The following is an 18,113-nucleotide window of genomic DNA, read 5'->3' as shown; positions in this document are numbered from 1 at the left end:
CTTGCTTCTTCGGATCCCAGGTTCCAATTTCCATTGGCGGCCATAAAGACGAATAGAAAAGGACCAGGTTTGGGACCAGACGGAATCCGAGTGGACTCCTGCCGCCGCTTCATGTTCCAGCCGTCTTTTACCGGCTGCCATGTCTTTTGAGGGGAGTGATTCATAAAGAATCACAAACCAATTACTAATTTACTAAAAACCCGATAAAACTCCAGCGTCCGTTACGCTAACCCCCTCTTTCCGTCCGGCCTCTATTATCATTATCTCGTAAATCCTCGTGATCCTTGTGAATTCATCAGCCATTATTCATCAACCAAAGTCATCCCCCCCAAGAACCTATCCTTTCATAACCCCATTCATCACTTCGTCATCCTCCTCCCTCTTTCCTTCCCACTACCCTTACCCTTCATCTTCTTGTCTTCCGCTCCTGGCTCCATCCCCGCCAACCACCCCTTAATCATCTTCTTACTATCCACCTTCATCTCCTTCTCGCTCTTAATCTTGGAATTAAACTTCTTCGTCTTGGTGATCGTCGCTTTCCCCGGCGGCGCAATCACAGACGGCACGCCCGTGTCGAGGGGCACGACGACAGTGGTCTCGCTTGCTGTGGGCACTGGTGGTTTCTTGGGCTTTGTTGACCTGGCAGTGACTGGCGGTTTCTTTGTCGTTGGTTTTTGGGTAGATGTTTTAGGGACGGCAACTCTGGTACTGGTATTGTCTTGATGCTTGCTTACTGAAGCTGAGGGGGCGCGGGAAGAGGAGGAGGATGTGGCGGTTGAGGGGCGGGTGGAGGTGCGTGTTGTTGATTTGCCGCGTGTGGAGGATCGATGGGGTGAAGCGGAGGGCATGCGGCGGATTTGGGGGCCGGCATGGGTTTTGGTTACTGCATAGAAGATGGAGAATAGGAGCGGCTGTTTGTGGTTCGAGTCGTGACTTTTGGTGCGTCTGTGGTGGTGATGATCTTGGCTGTGACTGTCTTTGTGGCCTTCGTTGAATGTATGCCGATGGGGAACTCGCGGGCGGTGGTACGAAGCTGGTACGCTGGTGTCGGCCCCGGTTGTATGCCTTCGCCTCGGTTTGTACTCTCGCCGCAATGTTGGCATCGGGGACAAGGCTCGAAAGGGTTCTGGTTCGTGAGTGAACACCATGGGCTCCGCTTCTTGCACGGTCGGTAAGGGCTCGCTTTCACGGTAGCCGTCGTCTTCTGGCGGGCTGTCAAAAGCATCATCACCCGAGACTGAGGTGGCGTTGGTGGTAGTGCCTTGATGTTGTTCCTCCTCATCTGCGACCGAAAACTCTCCAATGGGCTCTGACTCTGCGATCTCCGCGTACCTGGGTTCTGGATCCTCCATAACCTCGGAGCTCTCTGGCATGATCGCAACGGGCTCTTCGGGGAGTTTCCAAGGGCTGACCGCAACTGCCGGGTGGTATTCCTTCTCCTGGGGTATCTCTATACCTCCCATATACCCATCCGCATATCCTGCGGCATACCCTCCGGCATATTCCCCCGCATAACCTCCCATGTAGTAACCCTCTGTGTATTCATAATCTCCCCAAGTGCCTGCGAGAAAAATCAGCTGGGGTACAACAAGGAAGGATTTTCAAGGGCTTACCGTCAGCCAATTTCCTGGCTCGATAGAAGTAGGTTCCATCTTCACTTGACACCCAATCTGACCACACCTGCACAGGCTCGACCACCACTTTCTTTTCCCGCTTCCATGGGAACCACTTGAAGCCCTTCGCCGGGTGCTCGGTAGTATGGGCGCGATGTCTTCCTGGCATTATGGCGAAGGCAAGACAATACCTTGAGACCTGACCAAGAGAGAAACACGGAAGGAGTGGGCCTCCGGTTGACTAAAGCAGGTACGACGCCCTCGTGTAAGAAAGCCAGGGGCAATACGACCTTCAAGTGCGATCTCGGTTTGACAGGACCACGTAGTCCAGACAGTCTGCGTTCTTTTTCTTGAGGTGAAGCAAACAGCGAATGGAATTCTCGATTCACTAGAAAAGGATCTTGTGACAAAACGAACCGATCCCACGCTGGGAGACGGACGGGCATAAGTAGGAGACGGGAAGCCCACATCACCAGGGGTAAAAGTCTGCACGACGGCCAAGTCAACTCCTCATTTACCGGAACTGATGGAGTGACCAGACCAGAGATCTTCCACTCGGAACTGAGATGTCATGTAGCGTCCAGCGCTAGAAGTTGGCAGACACCTCCTGGAGAGTGGTGAGACGTCCAATCAGGGCAAAGACGAGGACATGATGGTGGGAGGTGGGATGCAACCGGAGCTGCCGTTGAGCTTGTCAAAGCTTGCTAGTACCGCACCATCACCACACGATCCAGCTCACACAGCGAGATAACAAAGAAGGTGGAGAGAAAAGACCGAAAACTCGGAGCAACCAAGACGGAGGAGCAGACGCACACAGATCATGGTCTCTCGATGCACATGCATGCAGCCTATAGCAGCCAATGCTATGGAAGATCAGTCCACGCCAAACCCACCTGCCGCAGCTCGACGTTGAGACGGTCGCCTCGCCCATTCAGCGGTGCCGGGGCGGTTCGTGGGGTTTGATCAAAGGGTTTGGGCATCAAGCTGACAACACAGCAATTGGCCGACGGCCCACTTGGCCAGCCCGTCACTGCGTTTTTGAAAATGGGACAAGGCCAGATGGCCCCTTACTCGCTGGACTACGTCGCCGTGCAAGCCGCGGTCGTGGCAGTATGTAGCATGATGCAGAGGGGACCCGGGTACGGCATCTCTCGGGGCGCGAGGAAGTCTGGAGAGCGTCGCGGGGCGTTTTCTGTCCTGCATCACGTCCCGTCCTTGGCTAATAGACAATGGCTGAACGAGGCCGTCGAGAATGTGGAAGTTGCTCGCCAACGGTTGGCCTGTGGCAAGAGGGAAAGCGGGAGGGGAGTGGCTGTCCAATATTCGGGGGACGAGGGTGACTTGAGAACCGAAGGACCGCACACAAATACAACGTATAGAACATCGGAGAAGGCCTCGTTTCAAAAAAAAGGTTCGGGATGCTGTGTTCAATGCGTTGGACAATCCCATCCCCGTGACAGCCGCCATCATGCGACGACGCGGAACATGAACCAGGACAGTTGAGCGATAACGACGTTCGGAGTGTTGAACCAGACAGTTCATACTTTGATTGAGTACAAGCGTATGACAGCAGGCCGGTAAATTCCACTTACTGCCAATGGGTTAAGGAAAGAATATTTATGTCAGTGACGATGACGATGTTTTTGATGACCGAAGACCACCAGTTACTGAATGTGGGGACAGCGCAGAAGATGCGTATGGGGAAGCCTCCACACTTCCTTGTACATAGGACCTCAATGTGCGGTACGTACCGTAAGGTCTAGCAGCTGTCATGCAGCTGACAAGATCTACCAAGCTCTCCGACGAAATTCCCAGCAGCACCGGGCTGACAGGGCTGCCGCGTTCACGTCAAAGGCAACTGATAGCATCCACTATCATCGCGAACCAAGTCGCCTGTACTTACGGCATACCATCTAAAGTCCAAAACCAACACCAAGGAGAACCAGTTCGCCCCTCCACATCACCAACTAACCTCACCACGTAACAACACAGTCGCCAACATGACTTCCACAATTGGGATCCCCATCAAGCTCCTCAATGAGGCTCAGGTAAGTAAACATCATTGCTATGTACAGACTGTGGTGCTGCCAAAAGCTAACCAACTACTCCTGTCCAACAGGGCCATATCGTCACTCTCGAGATCACCTCCGGCCAGACCTACCGTGGCAAGCTTATTGAAGGTACTGCCTACCCCCATGAACTCTTCAATTCCCATTCACTTCTCTAAACTGGCCAGCCATGCTAACCAATGCGCTTCCCCCAAAAACAGCCGAGGACAACATGAACGTCCAACTCAAGGACATCACCGTCACAGCCCGCGACGGGCGCGTCAGCCATCTCGAACAAGTCTACATCCGCGGCAGTCATGTGCGATTCTTTATTGTGCCGGATATGTTGAGGTACGTTCAAACCAGGCCACCACCAACTCACCCGTTGCGATCCTTCTCTCCAGTCGCCCCCTACCCAATAAGTCGGATCGGACCCAAGCTAATCATTTCCTCCTCCCTTTTTTTGTTCCCAAACAGAAACGCCCCCATGTTCCGCTCCCGCAACGTCCGCGGCCGCGGTGTCGGTCTCGCCCGCGGTCGTGCGACAGTCAGTAGGGCGCGCGCCGGTGGTCGTGGCGGCGCCAGATAGAAGACAACGCCGCCTCTCGTCAGACTCATCGAACAAGACCAGACCCAGACCGAGAATCATTGAATGTTCACAACGCAATGCAATATTGGGGCACAATAATCGCCATGTTGTGGCTCCTTTTCTCCGCGCGCAACGACAACCGCTATTTTGATATTTTAGGCGTTTTGGGGGGGGAAACAATAAAGCAAATTTTGATCTTCTTTCTACCGAAAATGGGGGGCAGCGAGTTGGATGGAAAAGTCTGGGGGGAAAGCTTTGGATGCCCAGAGAAGGAGGAACAGGAGGGATGGGAAGGGTGGCTCAAGGCCGGCCAGAGATGAGAAGGGACTGGATTGAGTGCTGGGGCTGGGGTTGGAGGGTTGAGAGCCTCGATGAGGAGTGATATGGACGACTCCAGCTGGCCAGCTCATCCATCTGCTGCAAAACGATGATCATGGGAGAAGCGTGGCGTATCCAGGGGTTTTCACGCTCCGCCAGCTGGACGATAATGGTCGGTCGATGCAACAGCCGCTACCCGTCCGTCAGCACGCAACGAAAACCTGGCTCCATCACGATTAGCAGCCAGAGCGAACCAGTTGTTCAGCCAGCCTCAGGTCTCCCCCAGTTGAGTCCTTGGCCAAGGAGCGAGCACATGCAGCATGGACAGAATCGCACCGAAAGCGAAACTTCTACTAGCCCTGGTTCTAACATAGACAGGGTACGTATTTATCGTCTTTGTCTATTATGTTGTTGTACACACAACCCATTGCATCCTCAGCCTACGCTGACAGTTTTTGATATCTACCCCAAAAGTCCGGTGCCCCTCTTTTCTCCCGCTTTGGCTTGCTTTTTAATGGTACATAAGAGTGTAGCCCTGGTTGATCTGTTGCGTCCGCCGGTTCTAACCCGCCTGTCCCTATATGTGCGGCTCGCATAAGATGAGCTTGCAACAATGCTCTGAGTGAGAGTGAATCGTGTAGACTAAATATACAACTGGCTGTATAAGGGTTGGGTTGGAGAGGGCGTATTGTCAGAACACCCAGCTAAGGGACTAACAGGCAGGGCGATAGGGCTGTGGGAAATAATAAGCACAAGAAGTCCGAAACTGACCAAGTTAGGTTGGCAGAATGCCCTTCTAAACATCTGTTGCAACCCATCATTTCTACTTCAACCTCGCAAGCGCTTCCTCGGCCCGCTTGAGGACACTCTTGGCCTCCTTCAGCTCCTCGATCTCAACCGCCACATCCTCGGGAACTTCAGGAGAAATGCTATCCAGCAACTCGGCGATACTGGCTTCGGTTGCGCGAACAGCCTTGCGTCCTTCCTCACGGACCTCGCCCTCCCAGAAATCCCTCGCCCTCTCCCATCGTTTCTGCAAGCCCCTCAAACTCAACACGATTCCCAACGCGGCGACGGCTCCGCACTCATATATTCCGAATCCAGAGAGCCAGGACATGCCGCCCAGTGCAGTGGTAGCACCCGCCAATGTCGATGACTGCAGCACGAGCTTTTGCGCCAGTGCTTGCAGGGCCGGAACAGTTTCCGCTAGTAGATAGTTTCTCGTGAAGGGGATATGCGCAGGCCAAGTTCCCTTGGTCTCTGATTCCGTAGTAGTAGTAGCAGTAGCAGTAGTAGCAACACTGCTCTCGCCCTCGGGGAACGACGGTGGAACCGCCGGGCCAGAGTACGTCACCGGCTTTCCCCCGCCTGCAGTAGTGATGCCAGCTTCCTGGAGCCTGCCGGCCAAAAAGATCAAGCGCTTCTCAGCCTCGGGCAAGAACCGCTGGGCAATCATCTCAGACGACAGCATACCCACGTCATCCACCCGCCAAAACAGCTTCCACCAGTTCATCTGCCTCCACGCTTCGCCAACGAACGCAATCTCTAACTGCTGCTGCAACTCCTCATGCGCATCCTTGGCCCAGTCCGCCAGCGCCTGGTTCAGGCGCGCAATCGTGTGCGGCGACGGGCCCCCTTCTACCGAGACCTTCATGTCGCGGTACTCAGCCGCCTGGAGCGCCGCGCCGGCGTTGTGCAGGATGGACTCAATCAGCTTGCGCACGGGCGCCTTGGTGGTCCCTTCCTGCTCAGCTTGCGACAGCACGTTGGATCGCAGCCACTTGTTGATGTGTCCCACGCCGGCCTCGGTCCAGAGGGCTTCGTACTTCATGGCGTTGCTAGCGCTCTCGCGGAAGAGGTCGAGGCCCTGTGCACCAGCCTCGACGCTAGTGATGACCAGGGATGGGCACGCGGCCTTATCTTCGGCGCTGATCCTCTTGAAGTTGGCGACGGCCGTGATGGTGTCTTGGCTTTCTGGGCTGATGGGCAGTGACAGGATGGAGGCGGCGCCCAGGACGCCGTCGGCTACCAGCACGGCCATGTGCACGGGCGTGACGATGGGCGCCGAGTGGCCGGCTGTGGTGGCTGCTGTGTCGACGGCGGGCACGAGGACGGCCTCGTCAAAGGTGTGCGGCTGCTCGCCCGCCTGCGCGACGGTTGCCTGGTCGGCCTCCATGACTATCATCTCGAGGTTGGCATCGTTGTAGATGTGCGACGGCACGGTGATTTCGGGGATAACATGTTCGCTCGCGGCAAGCGACAGTGGCGTGGCTTGCTCCTCGGGAGGGCCGATGTGTACGATGAGCGGCTTGGAGGGGTCGTGGGCCTTGAGTTGCGCTTCCCAGTTTTGGGCGGACTTTAGCGGATCGGCGAGTGCTAGGCGGAGCAGCTCCCTGGCAGTGTGTTGAGGCTTGTCGCCGGTAGTGAGGCCGAGGAATGCGACTCGTATCGATTCATGGCCGGGATCTTGGCTGAGGTTGCGTAGGGCGAGCTGGAGGCGCGGGAGATTGACGTGGTTGGGTGCGAGGGTTTGTAAGTCGCGGAGAGCGCTCTCAAGGTCTTTGCGGGGATCAATTGGTTCTGGTTCGGCGGCGGTATCGACGACGTCGGAGGGCGAGCTTATGAAGGGCCGGAGCGGGGTGGCACCGGTCGATTGGTATCGTGGTCGAACAGCCGGCGCTTCTTGTGGTTTTGCCCTCGTTGCCCGGAGCTTGTTGAGTGGTGACGATGTGGGAAAAGTGGAAGGCCGAGTCGCAAAGGAACAGAAGAGACATACGGACGACGGTGCTGTTCGCTGGCCAAACCCGAGACCGCGGCCGCGGCTCTGTAAAGCCCGTCGTAGGCCCAGCGTTGGCGGCATGGCTGGCTGACGAGGTGAGAGGTTGGCAAGCTAGAGCGGCGTAGCTCCCAGTCGACGACGAGCCATCGAAACAAGAATAGATAGACTGGCAGATGCGATAACAGCCACTCAATTGCGATAACAATCCAGTGCGGTTGCCGACTGAGAGCTTTTTTACCTAGCTCTCAGGTTGCCGGCCGGCAGCTCAGGAAGGAAAACAGCACCCTCGGCCGCTAGAACCCCCCGGCTGGTGTACCTGTCGTAGGCGCTTCTGGAAGGGTCCCGTGGCCCTAGCATGGCCCCTGTGGTGCAGCAGCAGCTTCCCCGGGCAACTCCCGTCCCGAGACGTCCCATGGAAATCAATCCCCGCCGAGCGGACCGACGTCAGACGTGTCAAGCAACTGCGCCGCTGACAACCCCCGCTGCAGCCCGGTGTGTCCTCCGCGCTTCTCCTGCATGCATCGATTCATTTCGAGACTTTCTGTAACAAAGCAAACAATCAGCAACAAGAAATAGATCACGACATATTTACCTTCGTCTCTACCATATACCCAACCTACAGTAACTGCTTGCGACACCACGCGATTTCCATCCCGACACCAAAGCGTATATCCATAACACAGTACCGAGGCACTCTCTTCAGAGAGCCCCACGTCTCGATCATCAACAACAACACCACACGAGGACCCCAACAACAACAACAACAACACCCACCATCAACCAACAGCTACAATGTCTCTCAACGTAGCCCAACGTCGTCTCCTCCAAGAATACCGCGCTCTCACCAACAACCCACCCGAAGGCATCACCGCGGGCCCCATCTCCGAAGACGACCTGCTGCACTGGGAATGCCTGATCCAAGGGCCCGAAGGCACCCCCTTTGAGGGCGGCGTGTTCCCCGCAGAACTCAAGTTTCCGAATGATTACCCGCACATGCCGCCGACCATGAAGTTTCTGGGGGATATATTTCATCCTAATGGTTTGTTCTTCCTCTTTCTTTTTTTTTTTTTTTTTTTTTTTTTTTTTTTTTTTTTTTCCTTATCCTTCACTTGCTTCTTCTCACCATCGATGGCCATGCAAAAAAGTGCTAACACAAATAACCCCCCAAAGTCTACCCCTCAGGTCTGGTCTGCATCTCGATCCTCCACCCACCCGGCGACGACCCGAACCACTACGAGACTGCCTCGGAGAGATGGTCACCTATACAGTCTGTCGAGAAAATCTTGCTATCTGTTATGAGCATGTTGGCGGAGCCTAACGACGAGAGTCCGGCGAACGTGGAGGCGGCCAAGATGTGGAGGGAGAAGAGGAGCGAGTACGAAGCGAGGGTGAAGGCGAGTGTGAGGGCTAGTTTGGGGCTTTAAGGGCATGGAGAGTTGGGAAGAAAGAGGATAAAGAGAGTAATGGAAGGGCGGGTTCGTTGTGTGAAGTGGTTGAAGAAGGATTCATGGATAGAGAGCGAGAACGGGGGTGGTGGTGGTGGTGGTGGTAAAGAGTGGTGAAAGAATCTCGGAGTGACTAAGCACTTTGAACAAGAGGAAGGGTGGTGGTTTGAGGTATACTTTTTTATTAGCATGGCATGGCACTGGTGTTTTCCTTTGAGGACAATAATGATGAACCTCATATTCCCATGTTGATGTTTTATATATGACCTCCGTTTGCCTTGTCCGCTCCAACAGAGACATGTCTAAAGCAGACAAGTAGCTTGAGGTTTATTAACACTCCTTTCCCGTTCCTTCTAATATAGGTATCATATCTCAATAAGCAGCTTAGAACATTAACCCTTCCGCCCCCCCCCCCCTTCCTTTCTCCTCAACCCATTACCATTCCACCTGCCCCTTACACTCACATATTATTCTCCTTCTTGAACTTATCCCAAGCCTCATTAAGCGTGGCAAATACCGTTCCAGCAATCATTCTGACCTCGGTCGACGCATCCGTCGAAATCTGGTTATCATCTTTGTCAGCAACCATCCCTGATATTTCTGATTCACTTCAAATTTCCAAGGAGACAGAAAAAGGGGAAGAGAAGGAAAGGAAAAAAAAAAAAAAAGCTTACCTTATCAGGATGACACTTTGCGATAGCCTTCATGTAAACAATCTTGACCTTGTTCGCCACCACCAATTCATGCAATCCCACCTTCTTCCATCCGCTCCCCTCCCACAGCACATTATCCAAACTTGCCAGAAGCGCGCGCAAGTTATCCTTCTTGCCGTCGCGCCAGCTCGCAATCTTCGCATCCACCTTGTCGGCAAGAGCAAACTTTTCGCTTCCTTCCTTCTCCGCGGCCTGGTTGGCTAGGCGGAGACGTTGGACTGCTTCGGAGGATTTTTGACTTGCTGCTGACGCTGCTGCGCTGGGAGTTGGGCGGGGACGAGCTGGAGCGGATTTGGTAGAGGCAGAGACGGAAGGAGGAGGTTTGGGAGCGAGAGCTTTCTGACACCTCTGTCTCCCCGCCGCCGCCGTCTGCCCACCCAGACCAGCCTCGACAGCACTCTGCCATACTTTCTCGGCGTCCGCCCACTTCTCCATTTGCTCCAGCGCTTCGGCCTTGCGGGCAAGGGCTTTGCCGTAGAGGTCGCGCATTTCACGTTTCTCTGCGGGGCCGTGTTCCGAAGTCTGCACCTCGACGGACTCCCCCTCCCCCTTTGAGGGGCCGATGAGCGCGATGGCGGCGTCGGCGTCCGAGACGGCTTGGCGGGGCTCGCCGACTTTGAGCGCGGTGAGGGCGCGGTTGCAAAGAAGGAGGATGGCGAGCGGGTGAGTGGACGGGATGGCGGAGAGGGAGGCGCCGTAGGAAGTGTGAGCCGCGGCGTAGTCACCGCGCTTGAAATGGGCGGTGCCTTCGAGACGGTGCTTGGTGGAGGATTGGAGGGCGATGGCGGAGATGGGGGGGATCTGGCGCGGAGGGGCAGCGGGCTTGGGCTGTATGGCGGCGGGAGATCGTCGGGGAGCTGGGGGTGGTGGTGCGGTGGATTTGGCGGCGGGTCTGGAGGGCAGTGCTGTGGTGATTTGGGACTTGGACGGACCTGAAGAGCCGAATAGGAGGTCCTCGTCCTCGAATTGCTGTGCTGGAGGAGAAGCTTCCGGCTGGGGTTGAGGAGTGGCCTTCTTCCTGCGCGCAGGACTGACATACGCTTGAGAACTCTGCTCCTCAACAGACTGCTTACTGAGCCTCGATCGTGGATCAAGCGAGGCCGGAGGCGGCGCCTGTTGCTGCCACCTGGGCACGGGAGAAGCATGCCGTTGTGGCCCATTACTAGCAGTCCGGGGTTCCGGTGCCGGCCGCCCACCTCCCTCCAACATCATAGCCTCATCCGTAACATCGGGCGCCTGCGGCCTCCTACCCCCTTGCTCATACTCAGCAGCTTCCCTCATCCACTTGGGCTGGTTCGGATCGCCTCCCTCATGCTGGAACTCCTTCACAGCCTCCTGCACCTTCTTCTGCCCCGTCTTCCACAGACTGTTCGCCGTCTTGAATAAGCTCGTGCCCACGGCTGCCGCAGTCTTGGCGAAGTCCACCTCGGCCAGCGAAGCCGGTGACCGATTATCCCTACTCCTAGACCTCTCGACCTGTTCCTGTCGTTCCTCCTCCCTCATCCACGAAGGGCCTCCCTGGCCACCACGTCCAGCGCGAGACTGGCTTGCTCCTCGCTCCTCGCTTCTTCCGGTGTGCTGTGGTCCGCCGCCACCGTTCTTGGCCCTAGCCTCCTCTTTCGCTTGCCTATGTGCGTCGTCAAGCAACCAATTAACCGCCGCCTGAATGTTTAGCCCGGCGCCACTCTCCGTTAGGCCTCTCCTGGCGTTCTCGGGAGTAAATCCGTAGTCGACTAGTTGGGCTACTGCCCTGTCGAAGGGATCGTCGGATGGACGAGGAGGCTGCTCGAGTTCATCATCGGAGGAGGACGAATCCTCGTCATCCTCGATCGGTTTCCCTGGTTCTCGTGTTTGGGAGAAGGAGGGCCTGGCTACTTGGGGCTGTCGTTGTTGCTGCTCCTGTTGTAATTGTTGCTGTTGCTTCTTGACCTGATCAACAGGCTTGGCTAGGTCGCCTAGTAAATCATCCTCCTCCTCATCAAAGGCCGGGGCCGGTGGGGCCACACTTGACTTTGGCGCACTGAATTCCCCAAGGCCAAACGGGTCGTCGTCATCAAGCCCCGCGAAGGCCGTGTTCGCCGTATTAACCGGCGCCGGAACAGGTGCAGGTGCAGGCGCAGGCGTAGGTGTACTCGATTTCGGCGCCCCCCAAGCCGACGGGTCCGAAAGATCCAACTTTGGCTGCGCACTTGCCGTTGTAGCAACCGGCGGCGGACTCGCCACCGTCGGCGGGGGGTAATGGCTCGCATTATCGACCTTGGTCTCGGCCTTGAACGCCGCAAACAGATCGTCATCTGATTCGCTCGGCTTCTTTGTTGTCATATTCAATTGGTTCAGCGTCGTCGGATTCAACGGGCTCGCAACCCTCGAGATGGCTGGGGACGGGATCGACCCAGGCCCTCCAAGCCCAAATGCAGGTGACGTCGTCCTGCTGTTGCTCCCACCACTGCCCAGCTGTCCCAGCGCATCGAGCCCTCCATACTGCGCTTGAAGCTGTTGTCGTCTTTCCTCCTCTTTCCTGCGTCGTTCGGCCTCCAACCGCTCTTGTTGTTCTTTCAAGCTCAGCTTCGCGGTGTTCTGAGCGGAGGAGGATGAGGCGAAATTGACAAAGTTGCCGAGGTTGCTGAAGCTGTCTTGCGCCGGTTTCGAGAACGGATTGTTGTTGGACTTGGGAGCGATCGTACCGGAACCCTGGCTTGAAATCACGGGCGTACTACGGCCAGACGCAAACGGGGACGGTGTGGGACGGATCGCGGGGAAGCTGCTGAAGGCGGAAGTTGTCGTGGTTGTCTTGGGAGGATTCGGCTTGGAGCTGCTGTTGCTGGACGCGGACCAGTCGAGAGCGGAGAGGTCGTCCATGGTCAATTAAGTCGGTTCCAAAGGGGCCCGAGTCTCACACAGATATGTAATAGAAAAGAGTAAAATCAACAGAGGTCAATCAGAAGCGGAGTTGGTGGTCATGTTAAGTTGGCCGTTCAAAAGAGCGAGCGGGAGTTGGAACTTCCAAGTGTTGGTGATGACTTCGCCAATGTTGGTGGATTGCCATGCGGTTCCAGGTTCCTTGTTAGGCGGCCCATGCGGGACGTTTGTTCAGGGGTCCAGGCCAGGAGTTGCCGAACCCAAAACCGCCCCATGCGCCCTTAAACGAACACTGCCCCTGAATGCAAGCGTCAAAGGTCCCGCCATGACGTGGCTGGCGAGGACTTACAGGCCACTTTGTCTTGACGTGTGGCGCATGACTCTCAAACCACTTACCTCTACTGTCGTGTGTAGTTGAGACTATGGCCCTCTTCAACACATCTTGTCACTTGATTACTTGAAAAGGCAAATTGACCAATTACTGAACTTGTATAGTCATCTATTTCTATATTGCTGTTACCCTAGAATCGTCCACAAATGAACGCATCGTGTCTTGATCTGAGGTCGGATCCATCCCCCCTCCGGGGCCTGACGAGTCTCTACCTCTGAGGAATCGGGGTTACTGGTAATTTCCCCCAGGATTTGTTTGACTTGAAATGAGCTTGTAAGCCGCATCTTTGCCGTCGCCGTTGACGATATACATACAGGTGTTTACACATGCCGTGATAATGTACAGAACAGCATCCAAGTGGATGCATGAGAAGTGAAATTAGAAGGAAAATAGATTAAGGAAATACGAGGTTAGTATGTGGTGAGTATGTGAGGATTCGGAGTAGGTGTTTGTGCCGTTGCCTTTTACAGCCTCCTCCTTTTCGAGGGACCCTTTTTTGGTCGGCTTAAAAGTTATAGTTATGGTGGACTCTAATGTCCGTAAATGTTTGCCTCGTCTTAACTTTTTCTTTGATCTTGCCCCTTCCTGGTTTTGGAGGGGTGTGATGATTGAAGAAATCAAAGTCTTGGTCTGCTAAACAAAGTTTCCGCAGTCAAATTTTTCGCCTCTCCGAATTGTTAACAAAACTAAACATAAGAAAATAAATGAGCGCCAGCAATGGGTTGCACTGAAAAGAGGCAACGAGTATAAAACTTCAACGCCATGCTTTAGATAACCTTCTTAGAACCCCCTGAACGGGTCATCTCTGTCGTACCCATAGTCCTCGATGGGATCGCTTCCGAGAGTGATCCGAGTGTTTCCACTTAGAATGCTGTCCCTATGCCAGCTTCGGCTGTGTCTCCTTCGAAACTCCTTGCTTCGGCGGCGGGCCATGTAACGATAGCTCTCTTGGTCGTCATCGTATTTGGTGAAGGCCATTGGCTGTATGAATGCTTCCATACGCACAGTTCCGATCGCGTCAAAGAAGTTGGGAGCACTAGGTCGACTCGACGCCTCCGACACACGAGATACAGACCCGGTTCCCCATGTCATGCCGCTTGAGCCCAGGATGCTAGATCCCATGACACTCGGTGCTCCAGCATTGCTGAAGATATCGGACGAGCCGGCAACACTCAAGCCGGCTGTACTATCAGACGGCGCATGGGAGCTTCCGCCACTCATCGGTCCGGACAATCCTCGATATGAGATCGGCGGCGGAAGATAGCCACCAGTGCTACTACGCTTGCGATTGTGCAGCGCAGCGTGCAGATTCCGTTCGTTGAACCGAGGAATGGCAGGGGGTATGGTGGAATCATACGACTCTTCGCGATTGTGCATTACCACCGGGTTAAAATTGTAAGACTCGGCCAGTGTAGGTCGGAAGGTTGGGATGCTTGGGGGCACGGCACTGTCTTCACTCATTCGCAGTGGGAAGCTTCTGTCAGGTTCCGTTTCGATGATGGCCGCTTTCGCCTTTGTCAATCGAATAGAATCACGAATAGGTCTTCGGGCCCTGGCCTTGGGAACTGGGACGGATGTGGGCGCTTGTGCTGGTGGCGGTACGGCCGCCGGCTTGGGCTTGGGCAGCTCGAACACCTCAGGCTGCGGGTCTGGGGTTGGGACCGCGAGGTTCTCAGGAATGGCTTGATTCGAATGAGCCAAGAATGATAACGCCGTCAACCAGAGGTAGTGTCGTTCTGCATTGACTGCCGTGAATTTGAGTGCTCTCTGTGGCGTCAAGATCAAAATCGATCTGTGGAAAAGCGGACCCGATCCCTTGGGAGCTGGGTTCTCGTCTTTCACGTCAAGAACAGATTGAATGACCACTAGAAACACACTTAGGTCAGCAATCTGTCGGTTCATAATACAGGAGCAACAGAAACTTACATTTGCGTCCGGATTTACCCAACAGCGCGCTCCCAGATGAGGGTTGTTTACTACTCCAGAGGATCGCGCGCTCATAGGGGGCTATCCAAACCCATCGCTTGTGACGGTCGTTGCTACTGTCATCGCCATTCTTGTCCGTCATGCCAAACGACTTCCGTCTTCTGACATACTTGAACATCCATTCTCCAACCATTGTCTTAGCGATAGCATCAACAACACTCGTCGACTGACTAGAGTTACTGGTAGGTCGACCTGGCAGATCGTCTGTCTGCGCTGTCGTTGTCGACCATTGCGACCGATCTGTCTGTTTTGGATTGCTGATAGTGTTGCGCGGCAGAGGAGGTAGATCATGGCTGTCAGATGCATGAGTTGGGGGCATGAAGGGTGGAGGAGACCTGCTTCCACGTCGCTGGCTTCTCTTACGCGAGACTGCCGATGGAGGGCGGGCTTTCCGGATGCTGTTTGCCCGGTAAGGACCACGACTTGAACCTCGCCTGTGAATCCCCTCGTTACTTCTCACTGGGGTTGCGCCACGCCCCTCGCTGGGACTACTAGTACTAACAGGGTTCTTCGAACTGGCACGTTTTGGGATAGGGAATGGCGGTTCCGCGGTGTCCGTAGTGTGGCTCGAGGTTCTTGCCAAAGAGTGGGATACGATGCCGCTCTGTATCAAAGCAGCCCTTCGCATGCCATTTGCCTTGGAAGCGGTTGACCGTCCTGAACGCCTGGAAGCAGTTCGAACCAGGCTCAAATCGCGGCTATCGCGCTGATGGAAAATGCTGACAGAGTCAAAGACGTCTGAAGTGTCATTTTCCTCCTCCTCAAGCCCGCGAAGAGTGTTATGTACCCCAGCGGTCCTTTGGAGAAAGGTGTGCTCTGGTGAGCTCATTGGTGCAGTGCTTCCAGAGCTACGTTTGCCAAAGCTAGAATTGGTCACAGGCCTGGGAGCAGATAAAGCTGTGCGATATTCTGAATCGCTCTGGTCCGCCGGATCCATAAATTCTTCCTCGTCCGAGCTGTGTCCATTGAAATCGGCAAACAAGCTGCCAATCCGGCGCGGTCTTCGAACAGGAGCGTCATGATGAGACAACGGCCCGTCATCGTTACTTCCAGGGTAGGCATCATGCATATTTTCCAACATCGGAGATGCTGCGATAGGTGGCGAGGATGGGATCTCAGACGAACTGTGCTTGTTGGTCAGTCGCCTTGGGTTCCGAGGCGGTAGGTTTCCTGGTACTGGAGTGAACTGTCTAGCTTCCTCGGCGTGCTGATCAACGGACGAAACGGCTGGCGAAACAGGTCTCGAGATGATGGCGGAGGGATGCAAGTGGGTTGGGAGCTTAGCCAACCGCAAGTCAACCCGAATCTCCTCAGTTTGCACTGCAGTCGACTGCATAGGCACACGAGCAGGCATGGAGACCTGACAGCCAAAGTCTTTAGATAGGGGCTCCAGGAATGGTTCGCACGGCGACGCAGGTCGGCTCGAAGGAGGGATGATGCTGATACTGGGAATAGTGTATGAAGGAGACTCGAGGCCGATTGGCTGCAGCTGAACCGAAGGGACTTCGGTTTGCGTAAAGGAAGTTACCATAGAAGATGGCGTCGCTTGAGGTGTGGGCAGTGAATCCTGGCCTGGCCACTTGGGTGTTCGAGGTGGGCTGAGCGGCTCCGCCATGGTTTGCGTCGCTCCGTTCACCATCAGGTTTTGTGAGTTGGGTGGCTTGATTGACAACGGACCCCCAAGGTTGACTCTTTTCCTTCTTGAGTTTGGCTCAGATTCAGTGTCGGTACGGGGTGGGCTATCAACATCAGATGGCCTCTCGTATGGTTGGTGAGACGGGGTTAGGGCTGGTTGAGGAGTCCATGGTTCGATTGGCGCAATCCTGGGAGAAGGAGGCGGCGAGTATTGAATCCCAGTATCGACATAAGTCGGCTTCGGTGTTTGCGGCTGCAACTCCTCATCCTCTTTGATCACGGCGCCTTCCAGTCTATCAAGGGTGGACTGGTTCAGAGACAGCTTTCCACGATTAATGCTAGCAGATCTGAGAAGGCTTTCGGAGCTTTGGTGTCGTCGGTGTGTCTTAATGGAAAAAAGGGTATCGCGGCTTCCATGTCGCGTGTGACCGCTTTCACGGCTTGAAAGCCGCACGAACGCACTGTCACGGCTCGTGATTCGCATGTGTCCACGGTTAGACAAGACACTCTGACGGCCTCCGTAGTCGCTTTCATCCTCGTAGTCTCCATCAAAATCAAGCTCGTCTGCCAAGGTTTTACCATTCGGCTTCATCATTGCACTGACAGTAGAGAACCGAATGCTGTTGGTCAAGCTGAGAGTTCGGACGCTTGCGCCATCGTTGTCTTGTCCGGTTTCGCTGCCAGCCGCACTCTTAGGGCGATCAAGGCTAGCGGTTGTCTGCGCAGCTTGGAACGCAGTGACCTCATCAAGGACCACCTTCAGGCGGCTTTCCGCGACGTGAATACGGACCTCAAGCTTCCGCTTCTCCTCCTCCCACATATCCTTTTCTTTCGTCCATTGCTGATGGACACGTTCGATATCCTCCTCCTGGTTTCTCAGTTTCTTCTGGGTGGTCTCTAGCCTCTTCTTGGTGTCGTTCGCAGATTCCACAGCCTCATCGCGCTCTTTGGCAAGTTGATCTAATGCAGAAGAAGTTCCGCCTTCCAAAAGTGCTATCTGGCGTTTCAACGACCGGCTTTCCTTGGTAGTGTTCAAAAGCGTCGTTTGCAAGGACTCGGACTCTTCTCGTGTAGTCTGCAGCGACGTCTCCAGGCCCTCGATGACTTTAAGCTTCTCCTCTTGATCACGTCTCAAAGACAATATCTCTGAGACTAGACTGGCGTGAAGCGTAGGGGTAAATCTTCGTGGGTCAAGAATGCTGATGTTGTCGTCTATGCTTATGGCTTTCGATGCTCTTTTTGATCCCTTGTCAACCCAATCGGCGGGCAAAGGTGGCGGGGAGGAGCTTCCCGACCTGTTCGTTGGTGTGATGGACCGTCTGGATTTACGCGAAGCTCGGGATTGGTTTCGAGAACGGTTGCGTATCGAAGGGTTGCGGGTCGGCAACGACACCGCCGGGTCGGTCCCCTCGTCTTCGGTTTCCCAAGCGCCCATGGTGAACTGTTTGATATATCCTCAGGGTTGAAGAGCTGCAGTCTCGTACAAGCAACAGCCAGAACTTAGAGTATCGCCATCCCACTGTCTACTGGCAGTCGTCGTTGGCAGCGTTGGTTTGTCGTCTTTGAGGTCCCAGGATAATGGTTGCCCAATGGTGTTTGTTGCCTCGTGGAGACGAAAACGAAACCCGATGAATGTGAAGTGCCAACTCTAGAAATACGCTTTACGGGTCAGCAGCTCTCAATCAGGGCGACTGCTCCGGTTCATGTCACGTTGCCAGGGGGTGTTGCATTAAGGAC

General features: G+C 54.9%; 6 protein-coding genes across 6 annotated transcripts; 2 read left to right on the top strand and 4 right to left on the bottom strand.

Annotated features, from left to right (window-relative positions):
- Positions 1–196: 196 nt before the first annotated feature.
- B0T23DRAFT_9743 (uncharacterized protein) lies at positions 197–2,179 on the bottom strand. Its single transcript, XM_062842078.1, has 2 exons — positions 1,614–2,179; positions 197–1,561 (listed from the first exon to the last, which is right to left on the bottom strand). Exons 1-2 carry the CDS (start codon positions 1,780–1,782, stop codon positions 360–362), a joined length of 1,371 nt encoding a protein of 456 aa, XP_062696787.1. The 5' UTR covers positions 1,783–2,179; the 3' UTR covers positions 197–359.
- A 1,379-nt stretch (positions 2,180–3,558) lies between these two features.
- Positions 3,559–4,647, top strand: B0T23DRAFT_9712 (putative small nuclear ribonucleoprotein SM D3). Its single transcript, XM_062842071.1, has 4 exons — positions 3,559–3,661; positions 3,733–3,793; positions 3,883–4,012; positions 4,139–4,647. Exons 1-4 carry the CDS (start codon positions 3,614–3,616, stop codon positions 4,248–4,250), a joined length of 351 nt encoding a protein of 116 aa, XP_062696786.1. The 5' UTR covers positions 3,559–3,613; the 3' UTR covers positions 4,251–4,647.
- Positions 4,648–5,242: 595 nt separating this feature from the next.
- On the bottom strand, positions 5,243–7,520 carry B0T23DRAFT_9724 (uncharacterized protein). Its single transcript, XM_062842073.1, has one exon. It carries the CDS (start codon positions 7,426–7,428, stop codon positions 5,392–5,394), a length of 2,037 nt encoding a protein of 678 aa, XP_062696785.1. The 5' UTR covers positions 7,429–7,520; the 3' UTR covers positions 5,243–5,391.
- Positions 7,521–7,761: 241 nt separating this feature from the next.
- Positions 7,762–8,959, top strand: B0T23DRAFT_328994 (putative ubiquitin-conjugating enzyme ubcP3). The gene is made up of 2 exons (XM_062835691.1): positions 7,762–8,386; positions 8,518–8,959. The coding sequence occupies exons 1-2, from the start codon at positions 8,140–8,142 to the stop codon at positions 8,769–8,771; spliced, it is 501 nt and encodes a 166-aa protein (XP_062696784.1). The 5' UTR covers positions 7,762–8,139; the 3' UTR covers positions 8,772–8,959.
- A 182-nt stretch (positions 8,960–9,141) lies between these two features.
- On the bottom strand, positions 9,142–12,608 carry B0T23DRAFT_9703 (uncharacterized protein). Its single transcript, XM_062842070.1, has 2 exons — positions 9,467–12,608; positions 9,142–9,354 (listed from the first exon to the last, which is right to left on the bottom strand). The coding sequence occupies exons 1-2, from the start codon at positions 12,362–12,364 to the stop codon at positions 9,253–9,255; spliced, it is 3,000 nt and encodes a 999-aa protein (XP_062696783.1). The 5' UTR covers positions 12,365–12,608; the 3' UTR covers positions 9,142–9,252.
- A 720-nt stretch (positions 12,609–13,328) lies between these two features.
- On the bottom strand, positions 13,329–17,947 carry B0T23DRAFT_9676 (uncharacterized protein). The gene is made up of 2 exons (XM_062842064.1): positions 14,682–17,947; positions 13,329–14,620 (listed from the first exon to the last, which is right to left on the bottom strand). The coding sequence occupies exons 1-2, from the start codon at positions 17,809–17,811 to the stop codon at positions 13,536–13,538; spliced, it is 4,215 nt and encodes a 1,404-aa protein (XP_062696782.1). The 5' UTR covers positions 17,812–17,947; the 3' UTR covers positions 13,329–13,535.
- Between the last annotated feature and the right edge of the window lie 166 nt (positions 17,948–18,113).

The sequence above is a fragment of the Neurospora hispaniola genome (assembly GCF_033458365.1).
Source record: "Neurospora hispaniola strain FGSC 10403 chromosome Unknown B0T23scaffold_1, whole genome shotgun sequence".
NCBI classification, from domain to species: Eukaryota; Fungi; Ascomycota; class Sordariomycetes; order Sordariales; family Sordariaceae; genus Neurospora; species Neurospora hispaniola.
The sequence above is the reverse complement of the archived record's forward strand: the minus strand, read 5'-3'. Positions and strand labels throughout refer to the sequence as shown.